Genomic DNA, 24,723 nt, shown 5'->3' with positions numbered 1-24,723 from the left:
CAGGAGAACACTGCAGGAAACTTGCCTCTGACTTGGACTTCTGGAGAGCTGTCTTCAATTGTCTCTGAGTGCCTGAGGTTTGTGGGCTCATCAGCAAAGCCCCCAGAGGGGTAATTGCAGTGCCTTGGGCTGGTGCTGTGCTGCTGAGCTGGGCCAGGCTCATGGGATAGAGAGAGCTTGTGGCAAGAGGGCCCTGGTGTAGAGATACAGCTGTGCCCAGGAGCAGCTCCTCTGCACAGTGCAGCAGGACTGGGGGCACTGCCTGCAGAGACAGAGTGCTTAAAGGCAGGCAGAAGTGGCAGGATGCACAGAGCTCACTGGGGGAGAACACTTCCCAGCCCTGAACCCGGTAAGTCTCTGGCTGGAGGGCAATGCAGCTTTTGATCCTGGAGGAAGGAGAAGCTGGGGGTGCAGGAAGGGCTTCTCACGGCTGTGGTGCAGAGCAGGGTCCCTGCACTCAGCCTGCCCGGGGAGCCCAGGGGCTTGGGCAGGGGAAGGGCAGTGCAGGGGCTGCCTGCAAAGAGAAGGCACTTTCTGCACTCTCTACCTGCCTCTTGCTCTGATTGTGGGGCAGGCTCTATGTTAATGGGGTAGTTGGATTTGCACTGGTGACTGAGCTTCCTATTGCATTGAACTGAGACACAAACAGTTAGTGATGAACGTGAGAATATCCCTTCTTTTCTCTCTGCTTACAGACTGCACCAGGGCTTTTCTGAGCTGTTCTTCAGGACCTGCAGACAAGGGGATGTGCTTTTTCAACACAGCCTCTGTGTTCATCCATCCCCCAGCTGAGTGCTGCAAGCAGCCAGCAGCTGAGCACCAGGGGATGGACAGAGTAGCCCTTCCGGATGTGCCCTCTGGTTAAGGTGTGCCTCCACAGCAATGACATTAACCATTTCACTGGATTAGAGGTGTCCCACTGGGAGCTGATGGGCAGAAGTGGCTGCTGTGTACAGGACGCTCAGCAAGCAGAAAGCAGGGCTCCAGACAAGGAGATAGACAAAGGTCCTCTTGGAAACGGGTAATGTAAGGCTTTTACTGGGAATTTTAGTCAGAGACTTTACTCATAAGAGTTTATACTTTATATTTTCTTTCATTTCGCAGGCTCTATGTCCAAAGTCAGCAAATGCCCAACATCAGCTCTGTGAGCGAGTTCCTCCTGCTGGAATTCGCAGACACGCGCAAGCTGCAGCTCCTGCACTTCGCGCTCTTCCTGGGCATCTACCTGGCTGCCCTCCTGGGCAACGGCCTCATCCTCAGCGCCGTAGCCTGCCACCACCGCCTCCACACCCCCATGTACTTCTTCCTCCTCAACCTCGCCCTCCTCGACCTGGGATCCATCTCCACCACTCTGCCCAAAGCCATGGCCAATGCCCTCTGGGACAACAGGGCCATCTCCTATCAAGGCTGTGCTGCCCAACTCTTTCTCTTTGCTTTCTTGGTTGGAGCAGAGTATTCCCTTCTCACCGTCATGGCCTACGACCGCTATGTTGCCATCTGCAAGCCCCTGCACTACGGGAGCCTCGTGGGCAGCAGAGCTTGTGCCCAGATGGCAGCAGCTGCCTGGGGCAGTGGCTTTCTCAGTGCTGTCCTGCACACGGCCAACACATTTTCCCTGCCTCTCTGTCGAGGCAATGCTGTGGACCAGTTCTTCTGTGAAATCCCCCAGATCCTCAAGCTCTCCTGCTCAGATGCCTACCTCAGGGAAGCTGGGGCACTTGTTCTTACTGTTTCTTTATGCTTTGGTTGTTTTGTTTTCATTGTTTTCTCCTATGTGCAGATCTTCAGGGCTGTGCTGAGGATGCCCTCTTCTCAGGGCCGGCACAAAGCCTTTTCCATGTGCCTCCCTCACCTGGCTGTGGTCTCCCTCTTTGTCAGCACTGCCATGTTTGCCTATCTGAAGCCCCCCTCCCTCTCTTCCCCATCCATGGATCTTATTGTGTCAGTTCTCTACTCAGTTGTTCCTTCATCAGTGAACCCCCTCATCTACAGCATGAGGAACCAGGAGTTCAAGGATGCAGTAAGGAAACTCTTTGGATACATGCTTCTTTGCAATCAATAATGTTTGTGAGTTCCCTGATTATTTCAGGAACTGTGAGGAAATTTTTTGTTACTATATTTCTCTATAAATATTTTCTACATTTTTTTTCTTTTGATTTAAATTATGTTATCCTTAACCTGCTACCTGATTTTCTTATTTCTATTTTTTCATTTATAGTGACCCAGTCATCTAATTATTGAAAGAAGCAGGTTATGTAGAGAAACATAATAAATAAAAAACAAAAACAAAACAACAAAAAAAAAAACATCAGAACTACATTTTATCAGCTGCCATCTCTTTCCATCCCCTCTGGAGTTGGGGTAGCAGCCCCAGCACACAGGAGGGGCTCAGGGCCAAGAGCCCAGCTGCTACATGGAGTTTGGGTGGGGGCTGTTGCTTCTCTGGAGCCATGGCCATGGCCAGCAGCAGGACGTGGCCTTGTCACTGCTGCTCTCTTTTGGCTTTCAGTGTGTTCTCCTTTGCTCTTTTATTCGGATAAGCTGTCAGATCTCATAGGCCTTGGTGACAGTCCTGTTCTCTCTGCACTGGCATCCCTGTGACTGCAGGCAGCAGCAGGCACTGTGCAGCCCTGGGTTACAGCTGGCCTCCCGGATAGCACCACAGTAACAGGAGGGTCTTGCTCTGGGCAAACCCAGAAGCCTGGACGCCTCTCCAAAGCTGCTGCCAGGAACATAGCCAAGAGGTCGCTCCCTGCTCTTCTGTTTTCTGGGGTTCTAGTGCCAGGTTCTTCACCTGGGGCTCAACAACCCCAAGCAGAGCTACAGGCTGGGAGATGAGTGGTTGGAGAGCTACCTGGCAGAGAAGGACCTGGGAGTACTGGTTGATAGTCGGCTGAATATGGGCCAGTAGTGTGCTCAGGTGGCCAAGAAGGCCAACGGCATCCTGGCTTGTATAAGAAGCAGTGTGGCCAGCAGGGCTAAGAAAGTGATTATCCCCCTGTACTCAGCTCAGGTACTGAGAGGACAGTGATGTAACTACTTGAGAAGCTAAAGTCAGAAAGAAAACTTGAAGTGACTTGGAGTATTAATGGGCCCCAGTGAGGACTGTTACTAACAAAGCCTCCCCAGGGCCTTGTTAGGGCAGATAATTGGAGGCCATGGTTACAGACAGGCAAAGCACTGTGCTGAGAAAAATCTTGGTTGGTTTTAATGAAGCTGAAGGGCCAAGGCCTGACCACGGCCACTGGGAGAGGAGACCCTGCACACACATGTCTGGCTCAGGGCTAGTCTTGGGGTCTGTGGGATGTGGTGGGTAGTGTGATGCTACTAGAAGAACTTCATTTTGACACCTCCGCAGCCCTGCACAGTGTTGCAAGGAAGCAATGCCAACAGTCAGCATGCCAAGCAGGTGCCTTCTGCTGGCCTAGCAGGGCCACTGCCAGATGTCAGCCCAAAAGTTCAGATCCCAGCGAGAAGTCAAGGCTGACCTGCCACCTCCAGACACAAGTGACCTCACAGTCCCTTTCTGTGACACGTTCCTGCTGCTGCCCTATCAAGTGCAGAGACAGAAGTGACCTCACAGTCCCTGCCACAGTCACATTCCTGCTGCTGGGGCAGGAGATGCTGAGGCAGAGCTGAGCTCCTCAGAGCATTCCCACCAATCTCCTCCTTGTGGCCCACAAGCTGATCAGATCAGGGTGAGCAAGAGAGTAAAGATAAGGAAAAGGGGCTATGGGCTGAGTTTTGGCTTGAATGGATACTTTGAGGTCAGGCATAAAAACAGTGGATTCCTGACAGGGTGTGGAGTAGCATTTAGAATTGACAATCAATGTCAGTGATTAAAGTAGTGCAAGGGCTTTACATGACTATTTTAAGTCAGCGTTACAGCAAAATTAACATTGCCTGAATGTTCGAACCTCACAGAAATCATTCATTTCTGCTGGCCAAACTCCTTTTCCCTCCCTCAAATCTCACATCTGTCCTGGCCAGGCTTCTCCTGACTTCCCCATATCAGTCATCTTCTTAGGGACAGCTTTCTGATGGCTTTCATGATCTCAGAGTATCTGTCTCATATCTTTTGGCTACTCCTTTCTTGAGATTGACGTGGCACCTAAGTCAGGATGGAAAATAACACAAAGGCTGTAGGTGAACCCTGCACAATGTGCCCAGCAGCTCTTGTACCACCCCAAAATTTGGTTTCCTGCCTCCAACTTTTAGATATGGAATGGCTTCTGTGCTCCCAGGCTATCTTTTTCCAAACCCTCATGCATGGTTCAGTTTGCCCCAAGCGTCTTGGAGGCAGTGGCCCTCTCTGTGTAGAAAACTGAAAGCAGTCCTAAAGGATGACTTCAGGCAAAAGCTGACACCTCTGACATGACAACCCCTACCCAAGACCTCTTCCTCTATGGGGCCTACCAGGTACTTAGAAGGAGCCGATCTCAGAAACTACATGCACAGCAAGTGCCTTCTGCTGCCCTACCATGGACACTGGCAGATGTGAGCCTAAAGGCACAGATCCCAGCCAGGAGTCAAGGGTGACCTGTCAGCTACTTCAGAAAGCAGTCACCTCACAGGCCATTTAAGAGCCAGTCTCTTCCTGCTGGACTTAGTGTTTCTGAGGCACCACTGAGCTTATAATACCACACCTACAAAACACCCCCTTTTTGGGCCAGGACCTGCCCAGGTAGAAGTGATCTGGTTGTGATCCTCCAAGCTCATGGCACACCTGCTGGGCTCCCAGCCTCTCTGACACTCAGGAGCCAGTTCCGTGCCAGTCCTGTGAGGTGCTAGGGCAGGAGGGACCTTGCAGGCAATGTTCCAGCCCCATGCCTGTTGGCGGTCTCTCAGCTCCTAGTGCACAGTGAAGATCATGTTTTTATCCAGAAGCCATGAGCCTGAAGCTGACATTCAGGGGAAGCACCCTCCAAGCCCCAGCCCCAGCCCCAGCTGGCAGTGGTGCTCTGCTGAGCGAGGGGGCTGTGGTGCCTGGAGCATGGGGACACTCTGCAGGGCCGTGCTGGGCAGGCTGTGAGGCAGACCCAGCTCATGGGGTCACTGCCATTGCCCCAGGGCTGCAAGGAATCACTCGCCAGGCTTCTTTGCTGGGGCTTTTGTGTGCCCTGGGGCTGCAGAGCTCTCCTCTGCCTGCTCACACCAGATTGAGCACTTGAGCTCTGCTCAGTCCACCTCAGACAGGCTCACGCTCCGTGGGCTCCATTCACTGCTGTCTCCTGGGCTCACACGGCCCCAGAAAAGCAGTCTGGTGAGTGATTTTTTGCAGGCCTGGGGCAATGGCAGTGATATTTCCTTGTTTCTCATGGTCTTCTCACATGTCTTTCTCATAGCCTTTCCCACTGCCCAGCACTGCCTCCCAGGTGGGAATAAGCCAACCTTCAGATGGGCCTTGGTCTTCTTCAGTCTTCCTGCTGCTTCTTAGGACCTTCCAGACTCCCCACAGAGCTCAGAGGGAGCCTTCTTGTCCAGTGTGTGGCCCTGCACTGGCTCTGACTGTGACGAAGTAATTCTCTGCAGAACAGCCCCTGTGGTGCTGTGTTTTCAATATGTGAGCATACTGGGCCTGGCTGGGATGGAGTTAACTTTTCCTGTAGAAGCCCACACAGTGCTGTGCTCAGCTTGAGTAGCTAGAACAGCACTGGTATCACGGTTGTGTTTTGTCTACTGCTGAGCAGTACTGTCATAGCATCAGGAATCCCTCTAATCCTCCCTCCCCAAAGAGCCAGCAGGCTGCGGGTGCACAAGAGACAGGGAGGGGACATCACCAGGGCAGCTAACCTAAACCAACCACGGAGATATTCCATACCATATGATGTCACACTCAGCAATAGAAGGTGGAAAATGGAAGGAGAGGGGAGAGGTGGGCTCCCGTTATGAAAACGTCTGTCCTCCTGAAAATAAGCTCTATCTATTGAGGCCCTGTTTCAAGGAAGTGGTCAAGCATCACTGTCACAAATAGTTTTGCTATTTTTTTTTTTAAATAACGTCTCTCAAAGGAGATGGGAATGCACTGCAGCTGAGACCTATGAATTTCTGCTTGCTTCTTTATTGTCTATAGCTACACAGAAAGCCTGGCTTTAGATATACATGAGATAATTATGAAAAGTAAAGAGATAAATGAACAGGTAGGAGGCTAACATGACATTAATTAAATTGACACCACAACTTGGAGAACATATTTATCAAGAAAAATAAAACCAAATTGCTTTCCTAACTGTTTCTGAGATAAACTCAGAACGTAAAGGCACATTATTTTTTTTTTAAAGAAATATGTATTCAAACAATTTCCTCAGTGCATCCTTGAGCTCCTGGTTCCTCATGCTGTAGATGAGGGGGTTCAGTGCTGGAGGTAACATGGAGTACAGAAAAGATACTGCAAGGTCCAGGGATGGGGAGGAGAATGAGGGGGGCTTCAGGTAGGTAAACATGATAGTGCTGACAAACAGGGAGACCACGGCCAGGTGAGGAAGGCACATGGAAAAGGTTTTGTGCCGGCCCTGCTCAGAGGGCATCCTCAGCACTGCCCTGAAGATCTGCACATAGGACACCACAATAAAAACAAAACAACCAAAGCCTAAACAAAAGCTAAATGCAATAAGTACAACTTCCCTGAGGTAGGCATCTGAGCAGGAGAGCTTGAGGATCTGGGGGACCTCACAGAAGAACTGTTCAAGGACATTGCCTTGGCAGAAGGGCAGGGAAAATGTGCTGGCCGTGTGCAGGACAGCATTGAGAAAGCCACTGCCCCAGGCAGCTGCTGCCATCTGGGCACAAGCTCTGCTGCCCAAGAGGCTCCCGTAGTGCAGGGGCTTGCAGATGGCAACATAGCGGTCGTAGGCCATGACGGTGAGGAGGAAATACTCTGCTGTGATAAAGAAGACAAACAGAAAGACGTGTGCAGCACATCCTTTATAGGAGATGGCCCTGGTGTCCCAAAGGGCATTGGCCATGGATTTGGGCAGAGTGGTGGAGATGGATCCGAGGTCGAGGAGGGCAAGGTTGAGGAGGAAGAAGTACATGGGGGTGTGGAGGCGGTGGTGACAGGCTACGGCTCTGAGGATGAGGCCGTTGCCCAGGAGGGCAGCCAGGTAGATGCCCAGGAAGAGTGTGAAGTGCAGGAGCTGCAGCTCACGCGTGTCTGCGAATGCCAGCAGGAGGAACTCGCTCACTGAGCTGCTGTTGGGCATTTTCTGACTCTGGATACAGCTGTCTGCTGAAGACGAGAAGGGAGAACAAAGTTAGAGGAGGCTTCTCTGAGGAAAACATATTGCAAATTTAGGAGCACCACCCAGCCCAACCCCTGTCTATGCAGCTGAACCTTTCTGCATCTCTCTTGCTTGAGCTGCAGCTGGTGCTGGCTGAGAGTGGCACTGGGAGCAGGGGCTGCTGTGGGCTGCACAGGACTCCTTCCTGTTGTGCAGCAGGGGGAAGCAGGAACATGGGGGAAACTCTAGTTCAGTTCACTGATCACGTCAATGGAATTTGCAGTGTTGTTTCAAACAATGCATCTCAATGCAGAACAGAGCTTCAGATGCCACTGCTGAACACTCCCGTTCTCAGATGCCCTGTGTCACCCCTCTGTGAGATTCAGGACCATCCCACACAGGTGTTTCCCTGAGAAGAAACTGAAGACAGTTGAGAGCAGAGAAGTCCCAGTCCCAGTGCAGCTGGACAGAAGCCTCACCTTGTCTGTGGGTTGTGAGCAAGTTCTCAGCTCTTCCGTCCTAGCCAGAGGTGCCGAGGCTTCACTCCAGCTGCCCTGCATCCTTCTGGAGAGCAGCACGCAGCCCAGGAGGATGCCCCACAGACAGAGCTGGATATTTGCAATCTGGGGTGTCCCAATATCCAATCTGCATCCCCTGCAGTGTCTGATAGAGGCTTGGCCATCACACTCTTGGCTTACTAAGGTTAGCTAGGTTATGACACTCCAAGGGGCTTCTGCCAGACTTCCTCCCCTCACAGAGCAGCCCAGCAGGACTCTCAAAGCCTACTGCATTGCCCACTGCCCTCCCAGAAACAAGACCCAGCACGAGACCCTTCCAGGACCTGCAGCTGCATGGCCCTGCAGCCAGACACTTACCTTGTCAAGGGCTGTGCATGTTTCTCCTGCAGGCAGCTCTCAGCATCCTCCCACTGCCAACTGCCTCCAAGCCCTCTCTCCTTCTCTCCTCTCTGTGTGCCAGCTGTGGTCAGAGCTCCCAGCCCTGCTGCGCTGTGCAGAGGAGCTGCTCCTGGGCACAGCTGTCTCTCTGCTTTATGGAACTTTCTCAAATGTGTTTTTTTTTTCATGTCCCAGGAGCCCTGCCCAGCCCAGCAGCACAGGCCCAGCCCAAGTCATTGGAATCACACCTCTGGGGGCTTTGCTGATGAGCCCACGAGGAGTCAATTAGGCTCTGGTGCTTTAATGATTAGCTGTCTCCTCAAAAGCTTTAGTGGCTGAGACAATAGCCATAGCCATGGACCCAAATATCTCATAAGGCAGCTCTGTAGGAAGCTGGCCTGGTTCCTTGTGAGAAGGCACCACTGCTCGTATGGCATCCCTGTGGTGGAAACCCTTCCTGAAGTAGGCATCCCAACCCAGCAGGCTCCTTGCAACCTCTCAGCCAAGCAGACACAAGTCAGCTCAGCAGCAGCTTCCAAGCCAGGGGCCTGCTGCTGGCCTTGCAGCTTCTTGGCTACACACATCCAAGCCTTGTGCCTCCTGCTGCCCACTCATGGACTCAAGCAGAAGGGACAGGACAACCCATGTTGGGGCCTTCTTTCTGCCTGGGTCGTCCTGGGTGTGTAGGCAGAGGGGATCCCCCAGTCAGCATGCCAAGCAAGTGCCTTGACTTCTCAAAATCAAGGGTGACCTGCCACCTCCAGACACAAGTGACCTCACAGTCCCTTTCTGTGACACATTCCTGCTGCTGCCCTATCAAGTGCAGAGACAGCAGTGACCTCACAGTCCCTGCCACAGTCACATTCCTCCTGCTGGGCCATCAGATCCTGAGGGAGAGCTGACCTCTCTCTTGCTCCATAGGTACCTGTTTTTCTCTTTCTGGTTTGGAGAATAAGCAAAGTTTTAGTGGGAGTGTGTGTTGTCCTGCTAGTGGTGTCAGGTCTGTGGTTAAGGCATAGACAAGATCTACGGTTTAGGGTTTTTTAGGTCTGCCAAGGAGTCTAGGGTTAAATAGAGCATTTTCATGTTAGTGTTAAGGGAAGGCATTGGGGTTAGTAAGAGGAAAAAAAGAAATGATTCCTTTCAGAGTACTGTAGTAGCATTTATGTTTAGTGATTAAAATGACTGTTTCAAGTAAGGAAAGGGCCATATGTGACTGTTTTAAGTCAGTTGTACCGCAGCATCTACATTACATAAACCGTCTTACTTCTATGAAATCATAAGTTTGTGCTGGCCAAGCTCTTCTTCCCACAGAATCACAGAATCACAGAATTGTCTAGGTTGGAAGAGACCTCAAGATCATTGAGTCCAACCTGTGACCTAACACTAACCAGTCCTCCACTAAACCATATCACTAAGTTCAACATCTAAACATCTTTTAAAGACCTCCAGGGATGGTGACTCCACCACTTCCCTGGGCAGCCCATTCCAATGCGTAACATCCCTCTTGGAAAAGAAGTTCTTCCTAATATCCAACCTAAAACACCCCTCGTGCAACTTTAGCCCATTCCCCCTCATCCTGTCACTGGGCATGTGGGAGAACAGACCACCCCCACCTCGCTACAGCCTCCTTTGAGGTAGCTGTAGAGAGCAAAAAGGTCACCCCTGAGCCTCCTCTTCTCCAGGCTGAACAAGCCCAGATCCCTCAGCCGCTCCTCGTAGGACTCCAGATCCCTCACCAGCTTTGTGTTTTCTCTGGACTTGCTGGAGCACCTCGATGTCCTTCTTGCAGTGAGGGGCCCAAAACTGAACACAGTACTAGAGGTGTGGCCTCACCAGAGCCGAGTACAGGGGGACAATCACCTCCCTAGCCCTGCTGGTCACACTGTTTCTGATACAAGCCAGGATGCTGTTGGCCTTCTTGGCCACATAAGCACACTGCTGACTCTTGTTCAGCCGACTATCCACCATCACTCCCAGGTCCTTCTCTGCCTGGCAGCTCTCCAACCACTCATCTCCCAGCCTGTAGCTCTGCTTGGGGTTATTGTGCCCCAGGTGCAGGACCCGGCACTTGGCCTTGTTGAACTTCATGCAGTTGACCTCAGCCCATCGGTGCAGCCTATCCAGATCCTCCTGCAGAGCCTTCCTACCCTCGAGCAGATTGACACACGCACCTACCCTGGTGTCATCTGCAAATTTAGTGAGGGTGCACTCGATCCCCTCATCCAGATCATTGATAAAGATATTAAAGAGGACTGGCCTTAGTACTGAGTACTCATGCTAAATCCAAAACACAGCTTCATACCAGCTACTAGGAGGAAAATTATCTGGATCCTAGCCAACTCCAGGACACTCACAGACTAAGGACATGATATATCTGTGTGTATATCATCTGAGAAAACGTGGTGGTGATTAATTGGAAAGTACTGGAGCTGAGCATGGTGCAGATGGTATGGAATATAGGGTGGATATTGTCCATGTGTTGGCTGGGATAGACTTAATTTCCTTCTTATTAGATGATACAGTGCAGTGTTTTGTATATAGGACACAGTTCCAGATAAAGTAACAGTATGCATGAGAAGGAAGAACAGAAAAGTGGAATCTGGCAGTCTTCTATCCCCCACCCTTCACTGATTCTGTGCTGTAATTCCATTCAACTAGTTCCTGCTGTATAATCCAAACTGTCCTGCAAACTCCTGTTACTGTTATCTTGTGAGAAACAGCATAGTCAGGGTGATCCATATGCCTGCAGACATTAACAGCTGACAGAATGGAGCATCAGTGTGGGGCAACCTTGAGAAACTGCGGGATTTTGCCTACACAAACCTCCTGACATTTACAAGGAGGAGAACCCAGTCCTGCACCAGAGGAAGAGGAACCCCATACATGGAGGCAGACTGGGACTCTGCTGAGTGACCAGGGCCCAGGAGGAGGAGGGCCTGGGCACCATGAGGGATGCCATACGAGAAGTGGTGCCTGCTCACCAGGAACCAGGCCAGCTTCCTACAGAGCTCCTTATGAGCAGCATGGCCACCAAGAAGATCTGAGTTATCAGACTCAGCTCAGATCAAACGTGACACTACCCACAGAAGGGTCTGCATCCAGCAGTGGAAGATTTGGAAGTCCAGGAGTCCCTCAGACAGCCTGGTGAGGAGAAGAGTAATGGCTGTGGCAAGGCTCAAAGTCCCAACAGGACCCAGGTCTTTGTGTCCATGGCTATGGCTGTTGTCTCTGCCACTGAGGCCCATGAGGAGACAGCTTATTGCTAAAGCACCAGGGCCTCATTGCCTCCTCGCCCCCACCCATGAACCAGGCAGGGGTCGTACCATTCTCCTGCACTTGGCCATGCACATCCCCATCTCCTACTGCCCAACAAAGAGCCCTGAGCAACCTGTCAAGGGAAAGGATCTCCCTTCCTGTGTGCCATGCAACAAGACCTGGCCCTTGTGCTTGGTGACACACATCCAATTTTCCTACACCTCAGTGTCACCTTCACATTGCCTTTGTCTCCTTGTCCTCACTGCCTCCAGGGTTCTGCTCTAACGAGCTCCAAGGGAGGCTGTGTCAGTGCTGGCCCTCAGGGGGACACTGCAGGAAACTTGCCTCTGACTTGGACTTCTTGAGAGATATCTTCAATTGTCTCTGAGTGCCTGAGGTTCGTGTGTGGGCTCATCAGCAAAGCCCCCAGAGGGGTGATTGCAGTGCCTTGGGCTGGTGCTGTGCTGCTGAGCTGTGTTGGGCTCATTGGACAGAGAGAGCTGCTGGCAAGAGGGCCGTGGTGCAGAGAGAGAGCTGTGCCCAGGAGCAGCTCCTCTGCACAGCGCAGCAGGGCTGGGAGCTCTGACCGCAGCTGGCACACAGAGAGGAGAGAAGGAGAGAGGGCTTGGAGGCAGTTGGCAGTGGGAGGATGCTGAGAGCTGCCTGCAGGAGAAACCTGCACAGCCCTTGACAAGGTAAGGGTCTGGCTGCAGGGCCATGCAGCTGCAGGTCCTGGAAGGGTCTCCTCCTGCTGGGTCTTGTTTCTGGGAGGGCAGTGGGCAATGCAGTAGGCTTTGAGAGTCCTGCTGGGCTGCAGTGCAAGGTGAGGAAGTCTGGCAGAAGCTCCTTGGAGTGCCCTAAGGCAGGTGCCCCCGGTCAGCCCAGAACACCCTGCCCTGGCTGGCCATGCCGGGCTCTCTGTCAGCTGCCCCGTAGCTCCTGCAGCCATGGAGGTGCCCCTTGGCAGGGCCCTGTTGGTGGCAGGGTGCTGCAGGGCAGCGCTGAGCACAGCCGCGTGGGATGGGGTCTGTGAGCACGGGCAGGGGGAAAGAAGAGGTGGGCGCAGAGCAGCAGCTCCTGGCAGGGACAGCTGCAGGCAGCACAGAGGGGCAGGCGGCCAGAAGGAGCTGTTGGCAGAAACGCCGTGGCAGGGGGGATTCGGGCACCTTGCGGCCACGCCCTGCAGTGCAGACGCCTTCCCCTGGAGCAGCCCCTCCCTGGCCTCCTCTCCCCCTGCAGCCCATGGGCTGTGGGGCAGGCAGGGGTAGAAGAGAAGGTAGAGCTCAAAGAGATGCTCCCAAGCTCTGTCTGTGTGAGAACTTCACCTCAGGTGAGGTTTCTGTCCAGCTGCACTTGGACTGGGGCTTCTCTGCTCTCAGTTCTCTACAGTTTCTTCTCAAGGAAACACCTGAGTTGGATGGTCCTGTGGCTCAAAGACAGGAAATACAGGGTAGATTAGAACACGACTTGTGGGCAGTGGCCTGTGTAACTCTGCATTCAGATGAGTTGTTTGAAATAACACTGAAAAGCTCATTGATCTGACCAGTGAACTGAACTTGAGCTTCCCCCATGTTCCTGTTTCCTTCCTGCTGTATAGCAGAGAGGACTCCTCTGCAGCCTACAGCAGCCCCTGCTCCCAGTGCCACTCTCAGCCAGCACCAGACACAGCTCAAGCAGGAGAGATGCCAAAAGATTTTCGTGCAAAGAGAGAGGCTTAGGTTACAGGGTGCTTTAAAAGACACAATAGGTTTTCCTCAGAGAACTTTGTTTTAACATTCTTCTGCATTTTGCTCTTTACCAGGAAAGCATGTGTATGGACAGCAAATGCCCAACATCAGCTCCGTGAGTGAGTTCCTCCTGCTGGCATTCGCAGACATGCACGAGCTGCAGCTCCTGCACTTCGCGCTCTTCCTGGGCATCTACCTGGCTGCCCTCCTGGGCAACGGCCTCATCCTCAGCGCCGTAGCCTGCCACCACCGCCTCCACACCCCCATGTACTTCTTCCTCCTCAACCTCGCCCTCGTCGACCTGGGCTGCATCTCCACCACTCTGCCCAAAGCCATGGCCAATGCCCTCTGGGACACCAGGGCCATCTCCTATCAAGGATGTGCAGCCCAAGTTCTCTTTTCTGTCTTCTTCTTTGGTTCAGAGTTTTCCCTTCTCACTGTCATGTCGTATGACCACTACGTTGCCATCTCCAAACCCCTGCACTACGGGAGCGTCCTGGGCAGCAGAGCTTGTGCCCAGATGGCAGCAGCTGCCTGGGGCAGTGGCTTTCTCAATGCTGTCCTGCACACAGCCACTACAGTTTCCCTGCCCCTCTGCCAAGGCAATGCTGTGGACCAGTTCTTCTGTGAAATCCCCCAGATCCTCAAGCTCTCCTGCTCAGATGCCTGCCTCAGGGAAGTCGGGGCACTTGTGTTTAGTGTTTCTTTATTCTTTGGTTGTTTTGTTTTCATTGTGCTGTCCTATGTGCAGATCTTCAGGGCAGTGCTGAGGATGCCCTCTGAGCAGGGCAGGCACAAAGCCTTTTCCACGTGCCTCCCTCACCTGGCTGTCATCTCCCTGTTTGTCAGCACTGCCATATTTGCCTACCTGAAGCCTCCCTCCATTTCCTCGCCGTCCCTGGACCTGGTCGTTGCACTTCTGTACTCGGTGGTGCCTCCAGCAGTGAATCCCCTCATTTACAGCATGAGGAACCAGGAGCTCAAGAATGCAGTGAGGAAACTGATTCCATACATTCTTCTTAGGCATCCATGATGTGTTCAGAAGATGTATTCTTAATAATATGCAAATATTTTGATTCACATTGTATCATATCATTTTTATCGTTACTAGTGTTATCATAACATTGTCATTAATAAGAATCCCAAGAGAAATCAAAGTGTATTTGGGAAAATGACACAACATTTTTTTACTAATCTCTGTTACTAATCTCTGTTAGTATTTTAACAATATTTCATTTTGTCTTTAATAATCTCATTCTTACCATTCTGAATGTTACATCTTTAGTAAGGTTTAACCACATCATCTATTGTACATACAGAACCGGGCTTTCTTGGTAGGGAAAGACAATAAAGAACTCAGCAGAAATTCATTGGTCTCAGTTTCCTTCTCTTCCCATCTTCTGTTGAGCTGCGGGAGCAGCCCCAACATCTAGGAGGGGCTCAGGGCCAAGAGCCCAGCTGCCACGGGTAGGAGCAGTGTATTTGGATTAGACCTTGTGGATCTAGGTGACAGTCCTCTTGTCTCTATAGCAGGGCTGGCAAAAAGCCTTTTCCACGTGCCTCCCTCACCTGGCCATGGTGTCCGACTCCCTCAGGCCTGTCATGGTTGCCTACCTGAAGCCCCCCTCCATCTCCTCCCCATCCCTTGACCTTGTGGAGGCAGTTCTGTACTCAGTGGTGCCTCCAGCAAAGCACGTGCTTCTCCTGCTGAGTGCTGCTGGTGGGGTCAGGCCCGGCTGATAATGGATCTTGGTGCCAGTGCTGCTGTGGGGCTGTGCTGGGACTGCAGGCAGGGATAGGCAGTGGGCACGGCAGTGCCTCCACTGCAGCACTTCCCTTCTAAGGGGGGATCCCCTCCGAGGTGGACTGACCAGAGCTCAAGTGCTCAGTCTGGTGTGAGCAGGCAGAGCAGAGCTTTACAGCCCCAGAACACACAAAAACCTCACCAAAGGAACCTGGCGAGTGATTCCTTGCAGCCCTGGGGCAATGGCAGTGACCCCATGAGCTGGGTCTGCCTCACAGCCTGCCCAGCACAGCCCTGCAGAGTGCCCCCGTGCCCCAGGCACCACAGCCCCCTCGCTCTGCAGAGCAGCACCGCCAGCTGGGGCTGGAGCTGGAAGGGTGCTTCCCCTGAGTGTCTTCTAGGCCAGCTTCAGGCTTCTGGATGTAAGCGCAATCCCCACTGTGCACAAGGAGCTGAGAGACCACCAACAGGCATGGGGCTGGAACATTGCCTGCAAGGTCCCTCCTGCCCTAGCACCTCACAGGACTGGCACAGAACTGGCTCCTGAGCGTCAGAGAGGCTGGGAGCCCAGCAGGCTTGAAGGATGAAAACCAGCTCACTTCTACCTGGGCAGGTCCTGGCCCAAAAAGGGGGTGTTTTGTAGGTCTGGTATTATGATGGCAGAGACGCCTCAGAAGCTGTCAGCCCAGTAGGAAGCTAATGGCTGTTAAGTGGCTGTGAGTTGACTTCTTTCTGAAGTAGCCAACAGCTCAACCCTTGACTTCTGGCTGGGATCTGTGCCTTTAGGCTCACATCTGCTGGTCTCCATGACAGGACAGCAGATGCACCTGCTCTGCACACAGTTTGTGAGATCCCCTCTTTCTAAGTACCTGGTAGGCCCCACAGAGGAAGAGGTCTTGAATAGGTTTTGTCATGTCAGAGGTATCAGCTTTTGCCTAAACTCATCCTTCAGGCCTGCTTCTGTGGTGTTGCAGAACTGCTGGGCACATTGTGCAGGGTGCTCCTACAGACGTTTCTCTCCTTCTCCATGCTGGTTCTCCAAACTTCCCCTAAGAAGATGACTGATATGGGGAAGTCAGGAGAAGCCTGGCCAACAGAGATGTGAGATTTGTGGGAGGGCAGAGGAGCGTGGACAGCAGAAGCTAATGATTTTGCAGAGGTAAGAATGTTCAGGTAATGTTGATCCTACCATAAAGCAGACTTAAAGCAGTCATGTGACGCCCTTGCCCTATTTTAACCTGCAATGTTAGTCGATAGAGCTAAATGCTACTCCACACCCTGACAGGAATCCACTGCTCTAATGTTTGACCACAAGATCCCTTGAAGCCAAAACTACTCCACAGCCCCATTACATCACCCTTACTCTCTTCTTCGTCCTGATCCCTGCCCTTAACACTACGATTAACACACTCTATTTAGCCCTAGATTTCCTGCAGACCTAAACAAAATCCTAAACCAAAGACCTTGTACATACCCTAACCACAGACCTGACACCACAAGCCGAACACCAAACCCTTCCACTACGCATTTGATTCATCTCTATCACAGGAAGGTGAGCCCTAGTCCCTAATCTCATACATGAATGCCTAACACCCAAAGCCCTGATTCCTTTGCATTAACTTCTTCACATCCAACCCTTTTCCTAACCCTACTCTTAAGCACTTAAGGTGCTTGGCACTTATCCCAAGCACTTAAGATGCTAGGCCCATGGGGCAGGATAGGAACCATGAGGCTGTTCTGCAGTCACACGGCACTCAAAGCTGAATGTGAGGGCCCATGGATCTGACCAGCTTGTGGGCCACAAAGAGGAGGTAGATGGGAATGCTCTGAGGAGCTCAGCTCTGCCTCAGCATCTCCTGCCTTAAAAGGAGGAATGTGACTGTGAGGTCACTTCTGTCTCTGGACTTGATAGGGCAGCAGCAGGAACGTGTCACACAAAGGGACTGGGAGGTCACTTGTGTCTGGAGGTGGCAGGTCACCCTTGACTTCTCCCTGGGAGCTGCACTTTTGGGTTGACATCTGGCAGTGGCCCTGCTAGGCCAGCAGAAGGCACCTGCTTGGCATGCTGACTGGGGGATCCCCTCTGCCTCCAGAGCCAGGACGACCCAGGCAGAAAGAAGGCCCCCATATGGGTTGTCCTGTCCCTTCTGCTTGAGTCCATGAGTGGGCATCAGGAGGCACAAGGCTTGGCTGTGTCTCCACAAGAAGCTGCAAGGCCAGCAGCAGGCCCCTGGCTTGGAAGCTGCTGCTGAGGTGACTTGTGTCTGCTTGGCTGAGAGGCCGCAGGGAACCTGCTGGGTTGGGATGCCTACTTCAGGAGTGGTTTCCACCCTGATGGAGCTGTCAGTGGTGGAAGGAAAGAGAAGGAGAGGAGAAACAACCATGAAGCGTGCCCTGGAATGTTGGCACTGGCCATGAGGAGGAAGAAATGTCCAGGGGAACAACTGGTCTTGCTGTTAGAGTCTGAGGCAAAGAAGGAATTAAGTACCTCAGCCTTTACCTTATCTATAGATAATCACCAGACTTCCCCCACGTCTAATAAAGGATGATGATTCTCCGTAATCCTCCTTATCATTTCCATAAACAGTTTTATATTGTCTTTGACATAAATACACGGATTGAGCTCCAGCTGGGCTTTGGCCCTTCTAATTTTGACCTGCACAGCCCCATAACATTCAGGGGACAGCTCCAGACAAACTGACAGCATGCATGAGAAGAAAGCACAGAAGAGGTGGAAACTGGCAGCCTTCCATCCCCTACCCTTCTCTGACTCTCTGCTACAGTTCCATTCAACTGGTTACTCCTGAATTGTCCAAATTTCCCTGCAACTCTTGCTGCTGCTGCTGTCTTGTCAGAGATATCACAATCACAGAAAATTTGAATTGTCTGCCTGCAGACATAAAGAGCTGACAGAACGGAGCATCAGTGTGGGCAAACCTCAAGAAGCTGCAGGATTTTGCCTACAGAAGCCTCTTGACATTTACAAGAAGAGCCCAGTCCTGCAACAGAGGAAGAGGAACCCCACACAGGAGGGCAAACTGGGACCCTGCTAAGTGAGCAGTTCTCAAGAAGGAGGAGGGCCAGGGCACCACAAGGGATGCCATACAAGCAATGGTGCCTCTTCACCAGGAAGCAGGCCAGCTTCCTACAGAGCTGCCTTGTGAGATATTTGTGTCCATGGCTATGGCTATTGTCTCTGCCACTAAAGCCTTTGAGGAGAAAGCTAATCACTAAAGCAACAGAGCCTAATTAACTCCTTGCCCACCCATGAACCAGGCAGGGGTCATACCATTCTCCTGCACTTGGCCATGCACATCCCCAACTCCTACTGCCCCACAAAGAGTCCTGAGCAAGGTGTGACTGCTAAGGATCTCCTTTCCCAGGGGACATGGGTCAAGGCCAGGCCCTTGTGCTTGGTGACACACATCCAGTTTTCCTACACCTCAGTGTCACCTTCACATTGCCTTTGTCTCCTTGTCCTCACTGCCTCCAGGGTTCTGCTCTAATGAGCTCCAAGGGAGCCTGTGTCAGTGCTGGCCCTCAGGGGGACACTGCAGGAAACTTGCCTCTGACTTGCACTTCTGGAGAGCTGTCTTCAATTGTCTCTGAGTGCCTGAGGTTCGTGGGCTCATCAGCAAAGCCCCCAGAAGGGTGATTGCAGTGCCTTGGGCTGGTGCTGTGCTGCTGAGCTGGGCCGGGCTCGTGGGACAGAGAGAGCTCGTGGCAAGAGGGCCGTGGTGCAGAGAGACAGCTGTGCCCAGGAGCAGCTCCTCTGCACAGTGCAGCAGGGCTGGGGGCACTGCCTGCAGAGACACAGTGCTTAAAGGCAGGCAGAAGTGGCAGGATGCACAGAGCTCACTGGGGGAGAACACTTCCCAGCCCTGAACCTGGTAAGTCTCTAGCTGGAGGGCAATGCAGCTGCAGTTCCTGGAGAAAGGAGAAGCCGGGGTTGCAGACAGAGGTGCCCAGGGCTGTGGTGCAGAGCAGGGCCCCTGCACCCAGCCTGCTCGGGGAGCCCAGGTGCTTGGGCAGAGGAAGGTCAGAGCAGGGGCTGCCTGCAAAGAGAAGGCACTTTCTGCACTCTCTGTCTGCCTCTTCCTGCTCTGATTGTGGGGCAGGCTCTGTGTTAACAGAGCAGTTGGATTTGCACAGGTGACTGAGCTTCTACTGCCTTCAACTGAGACATAAACAGTTTAGTGACGAACCTGAGAATATCCCTTCTCTTCTCTCTGCTTACTGACTGCACCAGGGCTTTTCTGAGCTGTTCTTTAGGACCTGCAGACCAGGGGGATGTGTTTTTTCAGCACAACCTCTGTGTTCATCCATCCCCCAGCTGAGTGCTGCAAGCAGCCAGCAGCTGGGCAGCAGGGGATGGACAGAGCAGCCCTCCCGGATGTGCCCTCTGGTTAAGGTGTGCCTCCACAGCAATGACATTAACCATTTCACTGGATTAGAGGTGTCCCACTGGGAGCTGATGGACAGAAGTGGCTGCTGTGTACAGGACATTCAGCAAGCACAAAGAAGGGCTCCAGACAAGGAGATAGACAAAAGTCCTCTTGGAAACAGGGAATGTAAGGATTTTACTGGGAATTTTGTTCAGAAACTTTACTCATAACAGTCTATACACGTATATTTTCTTTCATTTCATAGGGTCTATGTCCAAAGTCAGCAAATGCCTAACATCAGCTCTGTGAGCGAGTTCCTCCTGCTGGCAGTCACAGACACGCACGAGCTGCAGCTCCTGCACTTCGCGCTCTTCCTGGGCATCTACCTGGCTGCCCTCCTGGGCAACGGCCTCATCCTCAGCGCCGTAGCCTGCGACCACCGCCTCCACACCCCCATGTACTTCTTCCTCCTCAACCTCGCCCTCCTGGACCTGAGCTGCATCTCCACCACTCTGCCCAAAGCCATGGCCAATGCCCTCTGGGACAACAGGGCCATCTCCTATCAAGGATGTGCTGCACAGGTTTTTCTGTTTGTTTTCTTGACTGGGTCAGAATTTTATATTCTCACCATCATGGCCTACGATCGCTACGTTGCCATCTGCAAGCCCTTGCACTACGGGAGCCTCCTGGGCAGCAGAGCTTGTGCCCAGATGGCAGCAGCTGCCTGGGGCAGTGGCTTTCTCCATGCTGTCCTGCACACGGCCACTACATTTTCAGTGCCCCTCTGCCAAGGCAATGCTGTGGACCAGTTCTTCTGTGAAATCCCCCACATCCTCAAGCTCTCCTGCTCAGACTCAGACTATTTCAGGGAAGTTGGGCTCATTGCCTTTAGCTTCTGTTTAGGTGTTGGTTGTTTTATTTTCATTGTGGTGTCCTATATTCAGATCTTCAGGACTGTGTTGATGATGCCCTCTGAGCAGGGCAAGCACAAGGCCTTTTCCACGTGCCTCCCTCACCTGGCCGTGGTCTCCCTGTCTATCAGCACTGCCACATTTGCCCACCTGAAGCCCCCCTCCATCTACTCTGCACACGTGGACATGGTGGTGACAGTTCTTTACTCGGTGATACCTCCAGCAGTGAACCCACTCATCTACAGCATGAGGAACCAGGAACTCAAGCATGCACTGAAGAAGCTATTCCAGTTGTCTTCCAGAAGCAGTTAGCTACAGCTCTTCTGTTACAATGGGAAAAAGTCACAAAAAAAAAAAAAATGCCATAGAATCATAGAATATTCTGAATCATAGAATCATGGAATATCCTGAGTTGGAAGGGACTCATAAGGATCATCAAGTCCAGCTCCTGGCACCACACAGGTCTACCCAAAAATTCAGACCATATGACTAAGGGCACAGTCCAGATGCTTATTAAACTCTGACAGGCTTGGTGCAGTGACTACGTCCCTGGGGAGCCTGTTCCAGTGTGTGACCACCCTATAAGTGAAGAACTTCTTCCTGATGTCCACCCTAAACTTCTCCTGCCTCAGCTTGATGCCATTCCCTTGGGTTCCATCACTGTTGATTACGGAGAATAGATCGGCTCCTGCCCCTCTGCTCCTCCTCATGAGGAAGTTGTAGACTGCAATGAGGTCCCCCCTCAGCCTCCTCTTCTCCAGGCTGAACAGGCCCAGTGCCCTCAGCCGCTCCTCATACGTCTTCCCCTCTAGGCCCTTCACCATCTTCATCGCCCTCCCCTGGACACTCTCCAACAGTTTAATGTCCTTCTTGTACTGTGGTGCCCAGAACTACACACAGTACTCAAGGTGAGGTCACACCAGGGCAAAGTAGAGCAGTACAATCTCCTCCCTCGACCGACTAGCAATGCCGTGCTTGATGCACCCCAGGATACGATTGGTCCTCCTGGCTGCCAGGGCACACTGCTGGCTCATATTCAACTTGCTTTCAATCACAACCCATAGATCCCTCTCTGTGGGGATGTTCTCCAGCATCTCATCGCCCAGTCTGTATGTATAGCCAGGGTTGCCCCATCCCAGGTGCAGGACCCAGCACTTGTCTTTGTTAAACTTCATGTGGTTGGTGATTGCCCAGCTCTCCAATCAGTCCAGGTCTCTCTGCAAGGCCTTTCTACCCTCAGCAGAATCTGCAATTTCTCCAAGTCTGGTGTCGTCAGCAAATTTGCTCAGAACACCTTCTAGTCCTACCTCCAAATCATTTATAAAGACATTGAAGAGGACTAGCACTAAAATGGAGTCTTGGGGGACCCCACTGGTGACCATCCACCAGCCTGATGTGGCCCTATTTACCACAACTCTTTGTGCCCTACCCTTCAGCCAATTGCTCACCCGTTGCATGATGTTTTTGTTAAGTTGTATGCTGGACGTTTTGTCCAGTAGGGTCCTTTGAGAAACTGTGTCAAAAGCCTTACTGAAATCCAAAAAGATCACATCAGCTGGTTTCCCTTGATCGACTAGATGGGTGATATTCTCATAAAAGGAAATCAAATTTGTCAAACAGGACCTACCCCTCATGAACCCATGTTGGCTGGGACCAGTGACTGCTTTGTCTCCCAGGTGCGCTTCAATAACTCCTAGGATAATCTCCATAATTTTACAAGGAACTGATGTGAGACTGACAGGCCTGTAGTTGACAGGGTCTTCTTTCTTGCCCTTCTTGAAAACTGGGACAACGTTTGCCAGCTTCCAATCTACTGGGACCTCTCCAGATTCCCAAGACCATTGAAAAATTATTGAGAGAGGTCATGCGATGACATCAGCCAGCTCTTTAAGCACCCTGGGATGGATCCCATCTGGACCCATGGACTTGTATGGATCCGGGTGGAGCAGGAAATTCTGCACACGCTCAAGGTCTGTTGGGAGTTTGTCATTCACATTGGCATGGTTCTCCAGTTCAGGGCACCCAGGGTCCCAAAGCCCATCATCAGCATTGAAGGCAGAGGTGAAGAAAGCATTAAACGTCTCTGCTTTGCCTATGTCCTCGTCTGTGAGGAGACCTTGCCCGTCAAGTAAAGGACCTATGTTTTCTTTGGTTCTCCTTTTTTTTGTTCACATATCTAAAAAAACATCTTGAATTGTCTCCCACAGATGTGGCCAACTTCAACTCTAGTTGAGCTTTGGCCACACAAATTTTTTCCCTACGAACGCGAACAGTGTCCCTGGATTCCTTCCACATTGACTGACCCCACTTCCATCAGCCATACAATTTCTTGTTATGCCTAAGCTCCAGAAGATCCCTGGTCAGCCAGGCTGGTCTTCTGCACTGCCTGCTTGACCTCCAATATTTTGGAATTCCCTGATCATGTGCTTTTAGGAGGCAGTGCTTAAAGGCTGTCCAACACTGATGGATGCCAAAACCTTCAAAAGCAGCTTCCCAGGGGCCTTGCTGACTAGTTCCCTGAGCAGCCTGAAGTCTGCTTTCCCCATATCCAGGGCTGAAGTTTTGGTGGCAGTTTTCCTTCTGTCACCAAAAAAGTTTAAACTCAACTGCTTCATGGTCTCTATGACTAAGACGGCCACCAATTGCCATGTCTCCCACAGGACCCTCTCTGTTTTCCAGCAACAGATCAAGGAAGGCACCTTTCCTGGTTGGCTTTCTTAGCACCTGCACCAAGAAGTTATCATCTAGGTGCTTTAAGAACCTTCTGGACCTGCTCGTGTTGGCTGTGTGATATACCCAATTAACTTCTGACAAGTTGAATTCCCCCATAAGGACAAGGGGAGTTGATCTCAAGGTATGTCTTAGTTCCTCAAAGAATAACTCATTGGTGTCATCATCCTGTTTGGGTGGTCTGTAATAGACTCCCACGATGACATCCCCTTCATTTGTTCATCCCTTAATCCTTACTCAGAGGCTCTCAACTTTGCCATCCCAAACTTGAAGCTCCCTACAGTCCAGCCCCTCCTTCACATACATCACCACCACCCCCACCTCCTCACCTGCCCTGCCTGTCCCTCCTGAAGAGCCTGGAGCCATCTATTGCAGCACACCAGCCATAGGACTCATCCCCCCAGGTTTTGCTTATGCCAATGATGTCGTAGCTGTGGGACTGGGCCAAGACTTCTAACTCATCCATTTTATTCCTCATACTGCATGCATCTGTGTAGAAGCACTTCAAATGCACTTCATTGCATGCAGCACCTTGTGGAGCTGACCGAAAGGCCTCACTGGCACACAGTCCCTCTGATTCTAGTGCACCATCACCAGCTCATCACCAGCATGCCTGGTTTTATCCCTTTCCCCCTTCGACTCTAGTTTAAAGCCCTATCTATCAGCCCTGGCAACTCCTGAGCCAAAATCCTTACCCCTCTCCGAGAGAGGCGCATCCCATCTGGTGCCAGTGGAACCGGTGTCACATAGACTTTCCTGTGATTGAAAAAAAACAAAGTTCTGTTGAATGCACCAGTCCCGAAGCCATGTATTAATGTGATGAGTCTGTTTGTCAGCATTGATCCCCCCTTATCGGAAGGACAGAGGCAAACACAACCTGTGCCCTTGATCCTTTAAGTAGTCTCCCCAAAGCCCCAAAGTCCCTTTTGATTGCTCTCAGACTTCTCTTTGCTACCTTTTCATTTCCAGCCTGAAAGACCAGTAACAGGTAGTAGCCGGTGGGCTGTACCATGCACTTAACTTTCTTAGCAATGTTTCTTCTCCGTGAGAAGTCTGTGGGTTGGGCCCAGTTGTCATATTGGGCCCTCTGTCCCTTTCAGAAGGGAGTCCCCCATGATGATAACCCTATAAGCCCTAAGAAAAAGGGATGGAAAAATCTACCGCCGTTCTAGAGACACAGATGCGTGAAGTGCCAGGAAAAATATTGGCAAAAAGGTGTTCTGTGAACATTGTTTCTCCAGTTTCCAGCAGATAGTCCTCCAGACACACTAATGAATACTATGAGCAGGACTAGAGAGATCCTGCCTCAAGCCAGGGGGAGAAAACAGACAATTGTGTGCTATTCGACTTTAAGGATTTAATGGCTGGCACATCAGGCCCACAGCAGAATCAGGCTCTAGTGGAGAGCGGTGCACAGTGTACTGTGATGTCATCAAGGGCCAGAAGCCATTTGTATTTCTGGAGAGACAGGGGGATCCCAGCAGTTAACAGTACTGGAGGCTGAAGTGAGTCTCACAGGGAAAGAGTGGCAAAAGCATCCCACTGAGACTATCCTGGAGCCTTTGTGCATCCTTGGCATAGACTGCTTCAAAGAGGGTACTTCCAAGACCCAAATTTCACTGGTGGGTTTTTGTCATAGCTGCCTGGGAGATGGAGGACATTAACCAGTTGTGTCTACCTTGCCCACTCTTTCACAGGACCCTTCTGCTCTGGAGGTGCTGATGGCCAATGAGCAGCAGGTGCCAATCACTACCAGCCGTGCACCTGAGGCAGTATTACACTAACAGAGACTCCCTGATTCCCCTGCATGAGCTGGTTCATCGACTGGAGAGCCAAGGACTGATCAATAAGA

General features: G+C 51.7%; 1 protein-coding gene across 1 annotated transcript; it reads left to right on the top strand.

The window, feature by feature from the left end:
- Window positions 1-1,126: 1,126 nt before the first annotated feature.
- LOC311216223 (uncharacterized protein) lies at window positions 1,127-14,134 on the top strand (the record flags this gene model as incomplete). The annotated part of the gene is made up of 3 exons (XM_084297770.1): window positions 1,127-2,051; window positions 12,633-12,704; window positions 13,176-14,134. The coding sequence occupies 3 exons, from the start codon at window positions 1,127-1,129 to the stop codon at window positions 14,132-14,134; spliced, it is 1,956 nt and encodes a 651-aa protein (XP_084153896.1).
- Window positions 14,135-24,723: the final 10,589 nt, after the last annotated feature.

Source organism: Netta rufina (assembly GCF_964035555.1).
Source record: "Netta rufina genome assembly, chromosome: 18".
In the NCBI taxonomy this organism is placed as follows: domain Eukaryota; kingdom Metazoa; phylum Chordata; class Aves; order Anseriformes; family Anatidae; genus Netta; species Netta rufina.
Note: the sequence above shows the minus strand (reverse complement) of the source record. Positions and strands in the feature narration are given on the sequence as shown.